This window comes from Mus pahari, chromosome 1 (genome assembly GCF_900095145.1).
Source record: "Mus pahari chromosome 1, PAHARI_EIJ_v1.1, whole genome shotgun sequence".
NCBI classification, from domain to species: Eukaryota; Metazoa; Chordata; class Mammalia; order Rodentia; family Muridae; genus Mus; species Mus pahari.
Window position 1 is genome coordinate 74,067,864 of NC_034590.1, and position 14,219 is coordinate 74,082,082.

Here is a 14,219-nt window from a genome sequence, read left to right on the forward strand (position 1 = left end):
TTTGTTCAGGAGAATTCTTTATGCTCCAATAGCTTTATTCTGAAATGTATCTCTTCCTTTTCAGTCTTTCTTATCTTACAGAGTTAGAAATTTGAGGAGTAACTGACTGAAGTGTAAGTTTTAGAGACAGAGTCTTATGTAGCCTAAGATGACCTAAAATTCTCTATAGAGAATTAGGATGTCTTTGAACTCTTGATCCTCTTGCTTCTACATGGAAGTGCAAGGATTAGAGACGTGTTCTACCACACCTAATACTAAAAATGTGTTTTAATTAATTTAATGTTTCTAAGCTAATACATGTGTAGACATTTATTATGTGTGAATACCCATGATATTTAATATGTGTAATAAGTGGGAATTTAAGTCAAGACAAGAATATCAGTGATTGCACACATCCAACGTCTTTTACAATGAAGGCATTTAATGTGTTTGATTAATGTTTTAAAGGAAGTTAAGACAACTAAGAGATTGCAGCAGTTTAAATGTTCTTGAAAGAATGCTTAATTCTTGTTTTTGCTCAAGTGATCGTCTCAATAAGGGATATTTTTCTAAATATTGACAGTGCAAAGGCAGATTAATTTTCAATGTTAAAGAAGCCCAAACTGGTTATTCTCTACCTGGAACTGTCTCTTCCTTGATGATCTGTCCTACTCAAACTACTCAGATGCTGTTGTAATTCTTATCTGGATTTTTATCTATAGTATATTTTATTCTATAGTATAGCTAGTTAGCAAGTTACTATATTTATAGCATTTACAAAAGTCTAGTAGTTTTATAATGCATCTGTTATTCATCCTTAATTTTTCAAAGTTCTTCAAATAATAAACATTACCGATTTGAGGAGCACATCATTCTGTCCATGTAAGTGGAAATGCACCTCTGTTCCCCATCACTTTATTTAATAATGTTAAAGGCTAGCTGATTTCAGGGGACCACCTTCTATAAGGAACAAACTCAAAGCTCAGTCAACTTACATCAGCTGGATTTACAGTTAATTTTGGATTTCACCTGATTAAGGATGTTGTTTAAAGAGCAATTAGTGGTCCACTGGGATAGATTATTTTCTAAAACAACCAGAGCCAAATAAATTTTATGAAGAGTAATTATGGATATCTCTAATGATAATTAATAAAGATATTTCCCAAATGTCTCTTGGGTATTTTGATGTTTGAAATATTTGTTGACTGTATCAAAAAGGAAAACAGTACCAAATAAAAGTGTAATATTTATCTTTTGAGAGATTAATTATACTTGCTAGGCTTCATAATTAATGCTCAAAATTCACTCCTCTCTTAATCTTTTAGGTTTTCCTTTGTAATATAGACAACTATATTTTAACACACAAGAAAATAGAACTATGGATAGACTTTAACATGTGTTTGAATTTTAACAGACAATAAAATGTAATGTCAGTATCTGAATCCAGACAAGTTTGGGTTCAAATATAGTCCATGCAAGTATGAATCACTAAAATTTTTAAAAAAGTATATTTGTCTGAATTGAGTTAGTGCCATCGATTATAACTGATGATATCCAAAATGATAGGCAGGTGTCTTCTAGTCTGGTTCCTATTGCCCACCTTCACATCACTACCTTACGTCTAGACCACACTTGGTTTCTTTGAAACCTCTGTCTGTGTAAAACTTTGCTTTGTGTCCTTGTTTAGCACTGCTTTGAGTCAGTATTCTCTCTATTGTCATTGCCAAGGACAAGTGTGTCCTATGTGTCACCCAGTCACGGGCTTTTAAATAAATCCAAATAGTATAACTTCCTACTGCAAAGAGGGACTTGCCCCACCAGAAAACAGTTAGTAACTTCAGAAAGGTCATGCTAATACTGTACCAGGGACCTATCTTCCCTGAAAGGTTGTTTTTATAGTGTTTAACATCCACAGCAGGATAAAACCAAGTCTTTTTCCCCTAATGGTTTGCTTAGTAGCTTTTGCTGAAATAAAAGCTAGCTGTATTTCTACTTAATATACCCACCCCCCAATGCTATGCAAATTAGATTTTTGAAGTTGTAGAACTGTGTTCTTGGACTGAGTGGATGCTCACAGTCAGCTATTGGATGGAACACAGGGCCCCCAATGGAGGAGCTAGAGAAAGTACCCAAGGAGTTGTAGGGAGCTGCAACCCTGTAGGTGGAACAACAATATGAACTAACCAGTATCCCCTGAGCTCGAGTCTCTAGCTGCATATGTAGCAGAAGATGGCCTAGTCAGCCATCATTGGGAAGAGAGACCCCTTGGTCTTATTAACTTTATATGACCCAGCACAGGNGAAGGCCAGGGCCAAGTAGTGGAAGTGGGTGGGTAGGGGAGCAGGGGCGGGGGTGGGGTATTGGGAACTTTCAGGATAGCATTTGAAATGTAAATAAAGAAAATACTAATAAATAAATTAAAAAAATAAGTTGCAACATGAAATAAAAGCTAGCTGTTTTTCTACTTAATTTACCCACCCCCCAATGCTATGCAAATCAGATTTTTGATGTTGTAGAACTGTGTTCTTGGACTGACTATGTGTTCTTATTAAGTCACCTGTCTTTACTCTCAAATGTGATTTTTAATTCCAAGCATGGTCTGGGAGCTTTTTCTTACTTTTTATTTTATAACCTTTTTGTATTTCCAAATTTTTCAGGTGTGCTACCACTCCTTAAAGTTCTTCTTATCTTGTCTCTTTCCTTTTTATTCTGAATATTCTCAGGCACAGTCATACAAAGGATGCTTCAGTATAGCATCTAACTGGGGGAATAAGAAAAACACTTAATGTGCAAGAAACCAACATGAGGAAGGATCAGCTACAGAAAGACCGCCAGGGAAACCTCTCAGATAAGAAACTGTTTTAGTTTAGAATGTAATGACATGCTAAATTAGTCATTCAATACAAGGAGACAGAATCTTATAGGAAATATGATTAGAAACTAAATGAATAACGCCTATTGAGAAAAACTTTGTTAACCATTGAGGGCAAGGGAAAAGGTAGGACACAATAAGGAAGGAGAAAGAAAAAATGACCTCAAAAAGACTAAAGAGAACAATCCATGTCATTTATGATCATCTCACTCATTAAAATGCCCAAAATTTAATCCAAGTAGAACGGGAATCTCCCTCTCCCAGTAATTTGTAATATAATCTGCAGAAGATAGAATTTATGTAAATATTAAGGGTTAGATTAATGCTAAATTCAAAGTCAGGTTCATGCCAGCCACCTAAGGTTTCTCAGAGCTGCCTAAACATTCTTAGAGGTGAGAAGCAGATCCTTAAAAGCAGTAAGTATAAGAATGGCATTTTCTGAATTTAGGTGTCAGGCAATGGTGGCCATTGTGATGGTAAGTTGTGATGGTCATTGGGTTGGTCAAGTCAAGTTGGTCAGTCGTAGTGTTCACTGTGATGGGCAGTCAATCCTAGTGGTCACTGTGGTTATCAGTTTTAGTTTCCATTGTTATGATGAGTGATAGTGTCCAAAATTGAGGTCAGTTGCAATGGTCACTGTGATGGTAATTCATAGTGAGTATGTGAGCAAGTGAGCGTCTGTTTCCCTGTCTTCTCTTGGAATCCTTTCCTTTTGTTTGCCCTGTCCAACTCTGGTGTGTTCGTTGTTTTATCCTAATGAGTATTATTTTATGATTATCCCTTAGAAGCCTGTTTATGTTCTAATGAGAGACAGAGATCCAGAAGGGAAGGTGGATGGAGAGAAACTATGAGGAGCCAGCAGGTTGGGGTGGGATATAATGAAGATATATTACATAGTGAAAAAAGCTATAAAAGGGAAGAAAAGTGTGGGTAAGATTTTTTAAAAAAGGAATACATCAAAACTAATGAGCTTTTGGCAGTAGTGTACCTGCTGAAGCTGGTGCATATGTCATCAGCCAGCAGGCAGTTAGAAATCAATATTATTGACAATATATAGGCAACACAACTTATGTGTTGATTACATTTGTGTCAACTTGGCACAAGCTAAATTCATCTGAGAATAGGGAAAACCAGTATTTAAAAAATACCTCCATAAGGCCCGGCTGTAGGCAGACCAATAGGGCCTTTTTAAAATTGGTCACTGATGTGGGAGGGTCCAAAACATTGTAAGTGGTGCCATTTCTAGGCTTGTAGTACTGGTTTCTACAAGAAAGCTGGCTGAGCAAGCTAGGAAGAGGAAACCAGTAAATAGCACTCCTCCATGGCTCCTGCATCAGTCCTGCCTCCAGCTTCCTACCCTCTTTTTCAGTTACTGTTTTGATTTTCTCAAGGTTGAACAGAGATAAGGAAGAATAAGCCAAACAAAATCTTTCTACTCCAAGCTGCGTTGGATATGGTATTCTATCAGCGAAATGGTAACTCTACACTTAAGATTCTTCAGTACCTGCATTGTGGATGCAAGCTAACATCTCTTTCAGTGTAATGTTATATCATTATTCCAGATATTGAGGCTCTAAAAACTTGAGAAATATGAAAATATACTACCAAGAAACAACACAGTTCTTTATTCTGGAAGTAATGGACTGAGTGGCTTTGGGAGGTGGCATAAAAACATGTTGGCACTGAAGTAGTTAAAGCCACTGCCTTGCATATATCTTGGGACTTCACATCTCTTAGGACTGTAGGAAGACTTATACATTAATCTCACTTATTTGTTGAGTTGAATGGCCACTCATTGGAAGAAAAATTGTTGAGCCCAGTGTTAGAAACATATTTAGGTGAGAGAAAACAAAAACACGCAGTTGAAAACTTGAGAAGCCAAAGAGAGGTGGATATTATCAAATGTAGAGGAAAAGCTATTTGGGGGAAGTTTTATTTGTTTCGAATTTTGTTTGTTTCCAGTTAAGATCAAATTTATGACAAAACATCTCAGTTATTCATGCTCATCCAAAAGCCTCCAATTAGACTTAGCCTTTCAAACTGGAGAAGATTTATATAGGATACTCAAGACTGCATGGCTCANGTTCTTTGTCAGTGGATTTGCTGCTAACAGGAGGTAAAGAGATGCTTTCAAATTTAACAGATAAGAAATTGGAGTTTATAAACTAATCTTAGCAACACATGGTAAGTCTGTGAGGACTGATTAGAAACTATAGTCATAAGCAATAGAAAGTGGAGTATTTAAAGCAAGCCTTGCTAGAGCTTTATAGGAGTAGCCATACTGCATAGGCAGCTGCAGCACATGTCTGTGTACTGGGGCAACCACAGAATCTAACATGGATTTTCAGATTAATACCTTAGTAAGTCCCAAGGGTTCTCATCTTTGTCTGGGTAAAACTTTGTATTCCACTCTGGGTGCTATTTTCTATTTGAACCAAATAGAATGAAATGCTTCTAGGTAGAATTGTTGTAATTAGCAGTGGAAATTGACAACAGTAAAAATATTGTGTGACTTTTGTATATGTTTAGTAGTCACTGGTTCTCACTTAGATGAAATTGATAATTCTCACAGCATGTTACTTTGTTATATTGAGATATTCTTACTCATGAGGATTTTATCTATATTGTGATGCTGTATGTCTTCTGTTTTTCATTTCTACAGTAATTAAGGACTGTTGTTTTTCCATTGTCTCTGCTAGCTTTACCAGCAGCTGATCCAGTATTTTGTGATTCCTATTTATAGTGGTCATTTTAAATATTTATATATAAATTTCCTATGTTATTTGCTTTTAATTACAGCTGTAAATGTTTTTTTTTCAATGAGAAACATTAGCTGTGTAGACTAATCTGAAATCTAATTTTCCTGTTTTGAATGCAATATATTACCAAAGTTTCAGTTGATAAAGGATGCAACTTTTGTATATACAGTGCTATATATAGCCGAATCTACACTTAAACTACAAAATAATTCAAGCTGTGAAACCAGAGAAACAATGTTTACCATGAAGTGACATCTTAATGAACAAAACGGTCAGTTTAATTCTCCTTAAGTTTTGTATTTTTCTCTTTGTTGTAATATTTTCTTTGAAAATTATACATTGTTTCCATTAAATATATTTTACAATATAATTAGCTTTCAAAGTAACAATCCAAATTACTGGTATTGTGACAGCTCAGACTTACACAGGTTCACATCAAACTAAATATTAGCCTGGGAATGGGGGAAAAATTCTCACCCCTAACTAAAAAACCATTTGCAACTGATAGTGGCTAGCACGGGAACATCTTTTTCTCTATGGTAGTGTTACTGCTTATAACAGCTACACTCTAAGGCAGATTGAATGCCCAGGTATAATTGACAAACAAAAAACAAAAGACAAACTAAACAAACAACAAAAATTCATAGACTATATATTTGTCTAAGTGAGTGTTTATGTGTGTGTGTGCATTCTTTTGTATTTATATTTTTATCCCATTTCTTGTTATCTGTTTTTCTGTGTTTTTGAAAGAGAGAAAGGGAGTTGGTAGGGGTCTGGGAGGAATTAGAGGAGAGAAAGGATAAGCACAATATGCATTATATCAAAATTTTAAGTAAAAAGGAAGGAAGAGCTACAGTCCAAACCAAAATATATTTGGAGTCTATTGTTTGAAGAAATCAAGGTTATGACATCAATTAAACAAGAAAATAGAGAAGAATGAGACCTGTGTTAGTCTAAACTTTATTGATTTCTTTAAACATGCCTTGTGAATGCAAACGCCAAATTTAATAGGTTAACACATCAATTTAAATCTCTGCAGGAGTTAGTTAGTCAATGAAGAGTTTGTGTAAAACCTCTTCTCAAAAATATGCCTTTGGAAATTATTAAGCTAAACCTGTGGTCTTCTAGTTGTATGTATATGCACTGTTAGGCTGACATTTTGGAAGCTCATGTTTAAATGGGTGTTGAATGAGACTGCAGAAATGAAGGAACTGTGGGTACAGAGTAGTTTTTCCATTAATTTATTTGTTTATTCACTTTAAATGCCAGTAAGGCCGGTGCCCTCCCATTCCAGCAGCACTTACATGCCTCTTCCCTCTTCCTTTGCCCCTCACCTTCACCTCTGAGATGGGGAAGGTCCCCTCTGGGTACCACCCACCTTGGTAACTCAAGTCACAGGAGGACTAGACATATCCTCTCCTAGTGATGTCTGATGAAGAAGCCCAGTTAGGGGAACAGGATCCACAAGCATTCAACAGAGTCAGGGTATGCCACGCGCTGTAGTTGTGGGATCTGCATAAAGATCAAGCTGCACATCTGCTACTTATGTGCGGAGAGTAGATAATTTTAATGGACAATAATCAAAGATGTAGAGAAAGGGGAAACAGGATTAGAATGTCGGAAATAGTTATTAGCGGTCAGCACTAGAGTCTCCTTTGTTTACCTTTTCTTTTTCACCCATTCTATTAAAATACAGATTCTGGACTTGTCAATGCCTTCCCCATTAGAGAGTAAGAGTGGAATCGGACATCACTATAAAAGTCAAACCAATGGCACTGTCTAATTCCAGTGGCAGTGTGTCCTCCACTTTCTATCTCACAGGTATCCCTGGCTATGAGGAATTTCATCACTGGATTTCCATCCCATTCTGCCTTATCTACATTATTGGGGTAACAGGAAACTGTTCCATCTTGCACATTGTACGTACTGACCCCAGACTCCACGAGCCCATGTATTACTTCCTGGCTATGCTTTCACTCACTGACATGGCCATGTCCTTGCCTGCTATGGTATCACTTTTCAGGGTGTTATGGTCTATTTCCCGAGAAATCCAGTTCAATATGTGCTTGTTCCAAATGTTTCTGATTCATACTTTTTCCTTCACTGAATCATCTGTGCTCTTGGCCATGGCCCTTGACCGTTATGTGGCTATCTGCCACCCCCTGAGATATGCTACCATTCTCACACCGAAACTAATTGCCAAGATTGGAATCGCAGCCTTCCTTAGGAGTGCTATTCCATTCATTCCTCTCCTGGTTCGTCTAGTATCCTTTTCCTTCTGCCGCTCCCATGTCCTTTCACATTCTTATTGTCTGCACCAGGACATAATCCGTCTTGCCTGCAATGACATCAGGTTTAATATTATCTATGGAATGGTTGTGCTTCTTATGCTGTGGGGAATGGATTCTTTGGGTATTTTAATAACTTATGTTTTCATCCTTCACTCAGTGTTAAGAATTGCATCCCGGGAGGGTAGGCTTAANGCACTCAACACATGTGCATCCCACATCTGTGCTGTGCTCATTCTATATGTGCCTATGATAGGGTTGTCTATTGTCCACCGTTTTGCCAAACATTCCTCTCCCTTTGTTCATATCTTCATGGCTCATATTTACTTAATGGTGCCACCAGTGCTCAACCCAATCATCTATAGTGTGAAGACCAAGCAGATCAGACAAGGAATCTTCCATTTGATCTGTCCCCACAAAATCAATTCTTCTGCAATGTAAGCATATCATCAAGGCAACAAGCTATTGATACTGATGGTGTGATGCCACAGTAAATATTTGAATGTTGTGTTCAGACAAAACACATGCAAAGCAAAACTTGAGGCAACTCAGTTACAGACAGGCTCTTTAGCATTCACTGTTGATCATTAGGACTAGATAAAGTGGCCTCACACATACTTTTAAAATTGTAGTCAGTTACTAATGTTTTAGAGAGAAATGTAATGCAAATCACTGGTTTTTCTGTTCTTGCCTATACTAACATTAAGCTTTATATAAAGAATCAACTCCCAAAATTTTCCTTGAATCAGCAAAACCCAGTCCTTTTTGTTTGTTGACATTTGATAATATTTGGCATAGAACTTTACATGACCTTTTTATATATCACTGTTTTTAATGATTACTATTGTTTTTGAAATATGTTTATTCAATCATAATTTATAGATGGTAAAAACTTGATACAAAGTGTTCAGAATTGCACTTATACTCTAAGTCAAAGCAGAAGTTGCTAGCTGGCATGCTGCCTGTGTGTCTTTAAAAAATAATGGTATGCAAATTATTTCTTATCTGGGATATACAGTCTCTTTAGAAGGGAGTAATATCAATATCAATTTGTTTTACTTTTTTGTGGGAATGAATATATCTTTATAGAATTCTGAAAGTAATTTTGTCATGTTCCCACAGATTTTTAAGTGAAGCCAAAAACTGTAATCCATTAGGTTAGTGCATGCTTTAATAAGAATTTGGGGTGAGGAACATATTTAAATATTTTCAAATGCAGGTGAATAACGATTAATAATTTAGAATTTTGGAAGAAGAAAACATGATATTCCAGATCCTTTCTGTAGGTGCCTTTTCATTGTTGTTATGGTTAATTTTAATTTTTTATTTAAAATTTTCATACAATATATTTTGACTATGTTTTCCTCTCAAGTCCTTCCACATCCTCTGATGTCTCTGATCACCAGATAAAAGTCAAATCTTTTTCTTCCTTTGTAATAATCCAGTTCATAGATATTCATAAATGTGGAATAATAGTTGGAAATGTTCAGTTTTTGGTAGTACACATATCTCATTTTTTGTTTTGAATGAAAAAATAAAGTGGAACTGATGTAAAGATGCTTTGTATCTTCAGATCTCATCTGCCTTACACACTGGTAATGTCTACTCATATGTCTTATTCTAGCTACTGTCCTAGAAGTTGACTTGTCTTAGCGTGAAAGCAGCCTTTAACCATTATTGGGTGTATGAACAATGAAGAAATAAACAAGTGACTGATTTTTAAAAAATGGGTTATTTGGGTGTTATCCTTTTAATACTAACATTGTAACGAAATCACACTTAATACAATGCAAAGATCCTAGAAAGCTGACATTAGGATTTGCAATTCCAGGCAGTTGGCTCACTCCTGGAGAACCCATGACTTCCATGCTGATCCTTGATGGATTTTGTTTTTCCCACCTATGTCTCGTTCCTCCAAGTTTGATCCTTTACTTGTGCCTACTTGTTATTTTTCTATTTTGGCATATTAAATTTGACCAAAGAAGCATTAATTTTTTTAAAAAAATCAAGAACTATTAATCTCATATAGAAGGACATCTACTTTCTAAAATAATTACAATGTAATCTCCTTTAAAGACACCATTTTGAGAAAATAACACTATTTAGCCACTGGAAATTGTATAAATGTAGAGGAATTTTAATTCAGTAACATGGTTGCTCTGGCAAGCAACCATATATCCATGCTGGAATAAAGACAGGCTACACACCTTCAAAACCTCTGGCTGGAATAAGGCATGCCCTTAGTATACTCCTTGGGTCCCTGTGTCTGGAATATAGACATACCATTAGTATACTTTTAATCCCAAACAATGACATCAATTGAGAGGCAGAAAAGGTGACCAATCAGAAAAAAAGTTTAACAGAGAATCTAGGATAAGTCCAATTTTCACAAACAAAAACAAAAACAAACAAACAGCAAGAAAAAACCAGTGAGGTAGAGAGAATTCAATTTAATTCAATTCAATTCAATTCAATTCAATTCAATTCAATTCAATTCAGTTCAGTTCAGTTCTGCTCAGCTTAGTTTGGTTTAGTTCAGTTAAGTGTAGTTGTGGACAGTTCAGTTTAGATCAGAGCAATTGTGTTCAGAGCAGTTATGTGTTCCTGAAGTGCACAGACAGTCTTTCTAAGTGTAGCAACTAAGTCAGAAGCCAAGAAAAGGCTATTTTAATCAGGCACCTTCAAGGGGAGTTTGCACAAGAATAGCTGAGTTGAACCATCCATGCAGAGCTCAAAAGAGTTAGAAAGAGCCAGTAAATATCTTCAACAAAATTATAGAAGAAAACTTANCTAACCTAAGAAAGAGATGCCCATGAACATACAAGAAGCCTACAGAACACCAAATAGATTGGATCTGAAAATATATTCCTCCCATCACATAATAATCAAAACTCCAAGTGTACAAAAAAAAGAAAGAACATTAAAAGCAGTAAGGGAAAAAGGTCAAGAAACATGTCAGAATTACACCAGACTTCATCCCAGAGACTATGATAGCCAGAAGACCTTAGGCAGATGTCATACAGACCCTAAAAGAACACAAATGGCAGCCCAGGCTACTATACCCAGCAAAACTCTCAATTACCATAAATGGAGAAACCAAGATATTCCATGACAAAAACAAATTTACAAAACATTTATCCACAAAAATGTATCAGCCCTTCAAAGGATAATAAATGAAAAACTCCCACAAAAGGAGGGAAACTACATTTTAGAAAAAGGCAAGAAATAATCTTCTTTTAACATACCAAAAAGAAGATAGCCACAAAACATAATGCCACCTCTAATAACAAAAATATCAGGAAGCTACAATCATTTTTTCCTTAATATTTCTTAATATGAATGGACTCAATTCCCCAATAAAAAGACAGAGACTAACAGACTGGATATGTAAACAGGACCCACACTTTTCTGCCACCTCAAGGACCCACAAGAAACCCACCTCAGTGACAAAGACAGACACTACCTTAGAGTAAAAGGCTGGAAAACAATTCTCCAAGCAAATGGTCCAAAGAAACAAGCTGGAGTAGCCATTATCAAATCTAAAGTTACCAAAATATAAGGAAGGACACTTCATATTCATCAAAAGAAAAATGTACTAGGAAGAACTCTCAATTCTGAACATCTATGCTCTCAAACAATGGTACCCATATTCATAATAGAAACTTCAAAAGCTCAAAGAACACATCGTATTGCACAAAATAATACTGGGAGACTTCAACACCCCACTCTCAGAAATGGACATCATGGGAACACAAATTAAACAGAGACACAGTGAAACTAACAGAAGTTATTAACCAAATGGTTTTAACGGGTATCTATACAACATGTTATCCTAAAACAAAACAGTATAACTTCTTCTCAGCACCTCATGGTACCTTCTCCAAAATTGACCATATAATTGGTTACAAAACAGGCCTCAACAGATACAAGGAGATTGAAATAATCCCGTGCATCCTATCAGATCACCACTGACTAAGGCTGGTCTTCAATAACAACATAACCAATAGAAAGCCCACATACATGTGGAAGCTGAACAACACTCTACTCAGTGATAACTTGGTCAAGGAAAAAAGAAAAAAGAAATCAAAGACTTTTTGAGTTTAATGAAAATGAAGCCACAACATACCCAAACTTATGAGACAATGAAAGGAGTGCTAATATGAAAATTGAGCTGAGGGCTTCCAAAAGGAAACTGAAGTGAGCATACACTAGCAGCTTGACAGTACACCTGAAAGCTCTAGAACAAAAAGAATTAAATACACCCTAGTGGAGTAGAAAGAAGGAAATTATCAAACTCAGGGCTGAATTCAACCCAGTGGAAACAAAAAGAGCTATAGGAAGTATCAACCAAACCAGGAGTTAGTTCTTTGAGAAAATCAACAAGATAGATTAACTCTTGACCAGACTAACCAGAGGCCATGGAGACAGCATCCAAATTCCCGAAATCAGAAATGAAAAGGGAGATATAGCAACAGAAACAGAAAGTTAAAAAAATTATCAGATTCTACTACAAAGCCTACGTTCAACTAAACTGGAAAACCTGGTCGAAATGTACAATTTTCTTTTTTCTTTTCCTTTTTTTTTTCAATTTTTTTTTATATTTTCTTCATTTATAATTCCTTTTTCCATTTTTTATTAGGTATTTACTTCATTTACAGTTCAAATGCTGTCCCCAAATTCCCCTATACCCTCCACCCCCCTGCTCCCCTAACCATCCACTACCACTTCTTAGCCCTGGTGTTCCCCTGTACTGGGGCATATAAAGTTTGCAAGACCAAGGGACCTCTCTTCCCAATGATGACTGACAATTCTCTATACAGGTAATAGGTACCAGTGTTAAATCAGGATCAGATAAATGTTCTAAACAAAAGAAATAGAAGCAGTCCTTAAAAGTCTTCCAACCACAAAAAGTCCATAACCAGATGTGATTAGTGCCGAGTTCTCTCTTTATCTCTGCCTTCCTGTCTCTGTCTCGGTCGGTCTCTCTGTCTCTGTCTGTCTGTCTGTCTATCTGTCTGTCTGTCTCTCTCTCTCTCTCTGTGTGCGTGTGTGTGTGTGTGTGTGTGTGTGTGTGTGTGTATGTGTGTGTTCTGCTCAGCTCTAGTCTGCTTTTTCTTGCTGTTCTAAAAGCTCTCTGGTTGAGAGAGCTGTCTCTGCTAGTAAAAATTTCAAGAGCTATTTGGATAGCTCATGGGTTTTCTATTCTTTTATTATTAGATATTTTCTTTATTTACATTTCAAAATGTTATCCCCTTTCCTGGTCTTCGCACTGAAAACCCCCTATCCTCTCCCTCCTTCCCTGGCTCACCAACCCATCCACTTCTACTTCCTGGCCCTGGCATTCCCCTACACTGGGGCAACAAGCCTTCACAGGACCAAGAGCCTCTCCTCCCACTGAAGACCAACAAGGCCATCCTCTGCTACATATGCAGCCGGAGCCACGGTTCCCTCCATGTGTACTGTTTGGGTGGTGATTTAGTCTCTGGGAGCTCTGGAGGTCCTGTATGGTTCATATTGTTGTTACCTCTATGTGGCTACAAACCAATCAATTCCTTGAGTCCTTTCTCTAGCTCCTTCATTGGGGACCCTGTGCTCAGTACAATGGTTGGCTGAGAGCATCCACCTCTGTTTGTCAGGCAATGGTAGCTTCTCTCAGGAGACAGCTATATCAGGCTCCTGTCAGCAAGCACTTGTTGGCATCCACAGTAGTGTCTGTGTTTGTTAACTGAATATGGGATGGATCCCCAGTTTGGGCAGTGTCTGGATGGCTTATCATTCATTCTCTGCTGCACATTTTGTCTCTATAACTCCTCCCATGAGTATTTTGTTCCCCCTTTTAAGAACGACTGAAGTATCCACACTTTGGTCTTCCTTCTTCTTGAGCTTATCTCAGATAGTCTTCTGGATTTAATGTATATGCCAGGCACAAAAGGATGCAAATATCATGACACTTAGTTATTGGGAACTAAACTAGGAAATTTACATGTGTGTATATAAGAGAACAAGAGAAAGGAAGTCATGATTAGTATACACATGTGTTCAGAAGCTTAAAGAGGAGGAATGTGAATCTGAGGCCAATCTTATCCTCAGAAAAACCAGTTCACATAATTGTAATAAAAAATAAACTATAAAAACTTTAGAAATACAAAGAATAAACTAAATAGCCAAATAAACCCACGAAGTGTTACTCTAAGATTTCCTTGATTCATCTAATTGAAAACAGAGTTTTATTATTTTCAAATCAGAATATAGTCCTACGAGATATTTTGAATTGACCTAATAAGTCAATCTGACCCAATGCCAGTCAGTCATTTCTACTGT

The 14,219-nt window shown here is 36.7% G+C and overlaps 1 protein-coding gene across 1 annotated transcript; it reads left to right on the forward strand.

Moving 5' to 3' along the window:
* The first annotated feature begins 7,379 nt into the window (after positions 1–7,379).
* LOC110313207 (olfactory receptor 51G2-like) lies at positions 7,380–8,339 on the forward strand. Its single transcript, XM_021187226.1, has one exon. It carries the CDS (start codon positions 7,380–7,382, stop codon positions 8,337–8,339), a length of 960 nt encoding a protein of 319 aa, XP_021042885.1.
* Positions 8,340–14,219: the final 5,880 nt, after the last annotated feature.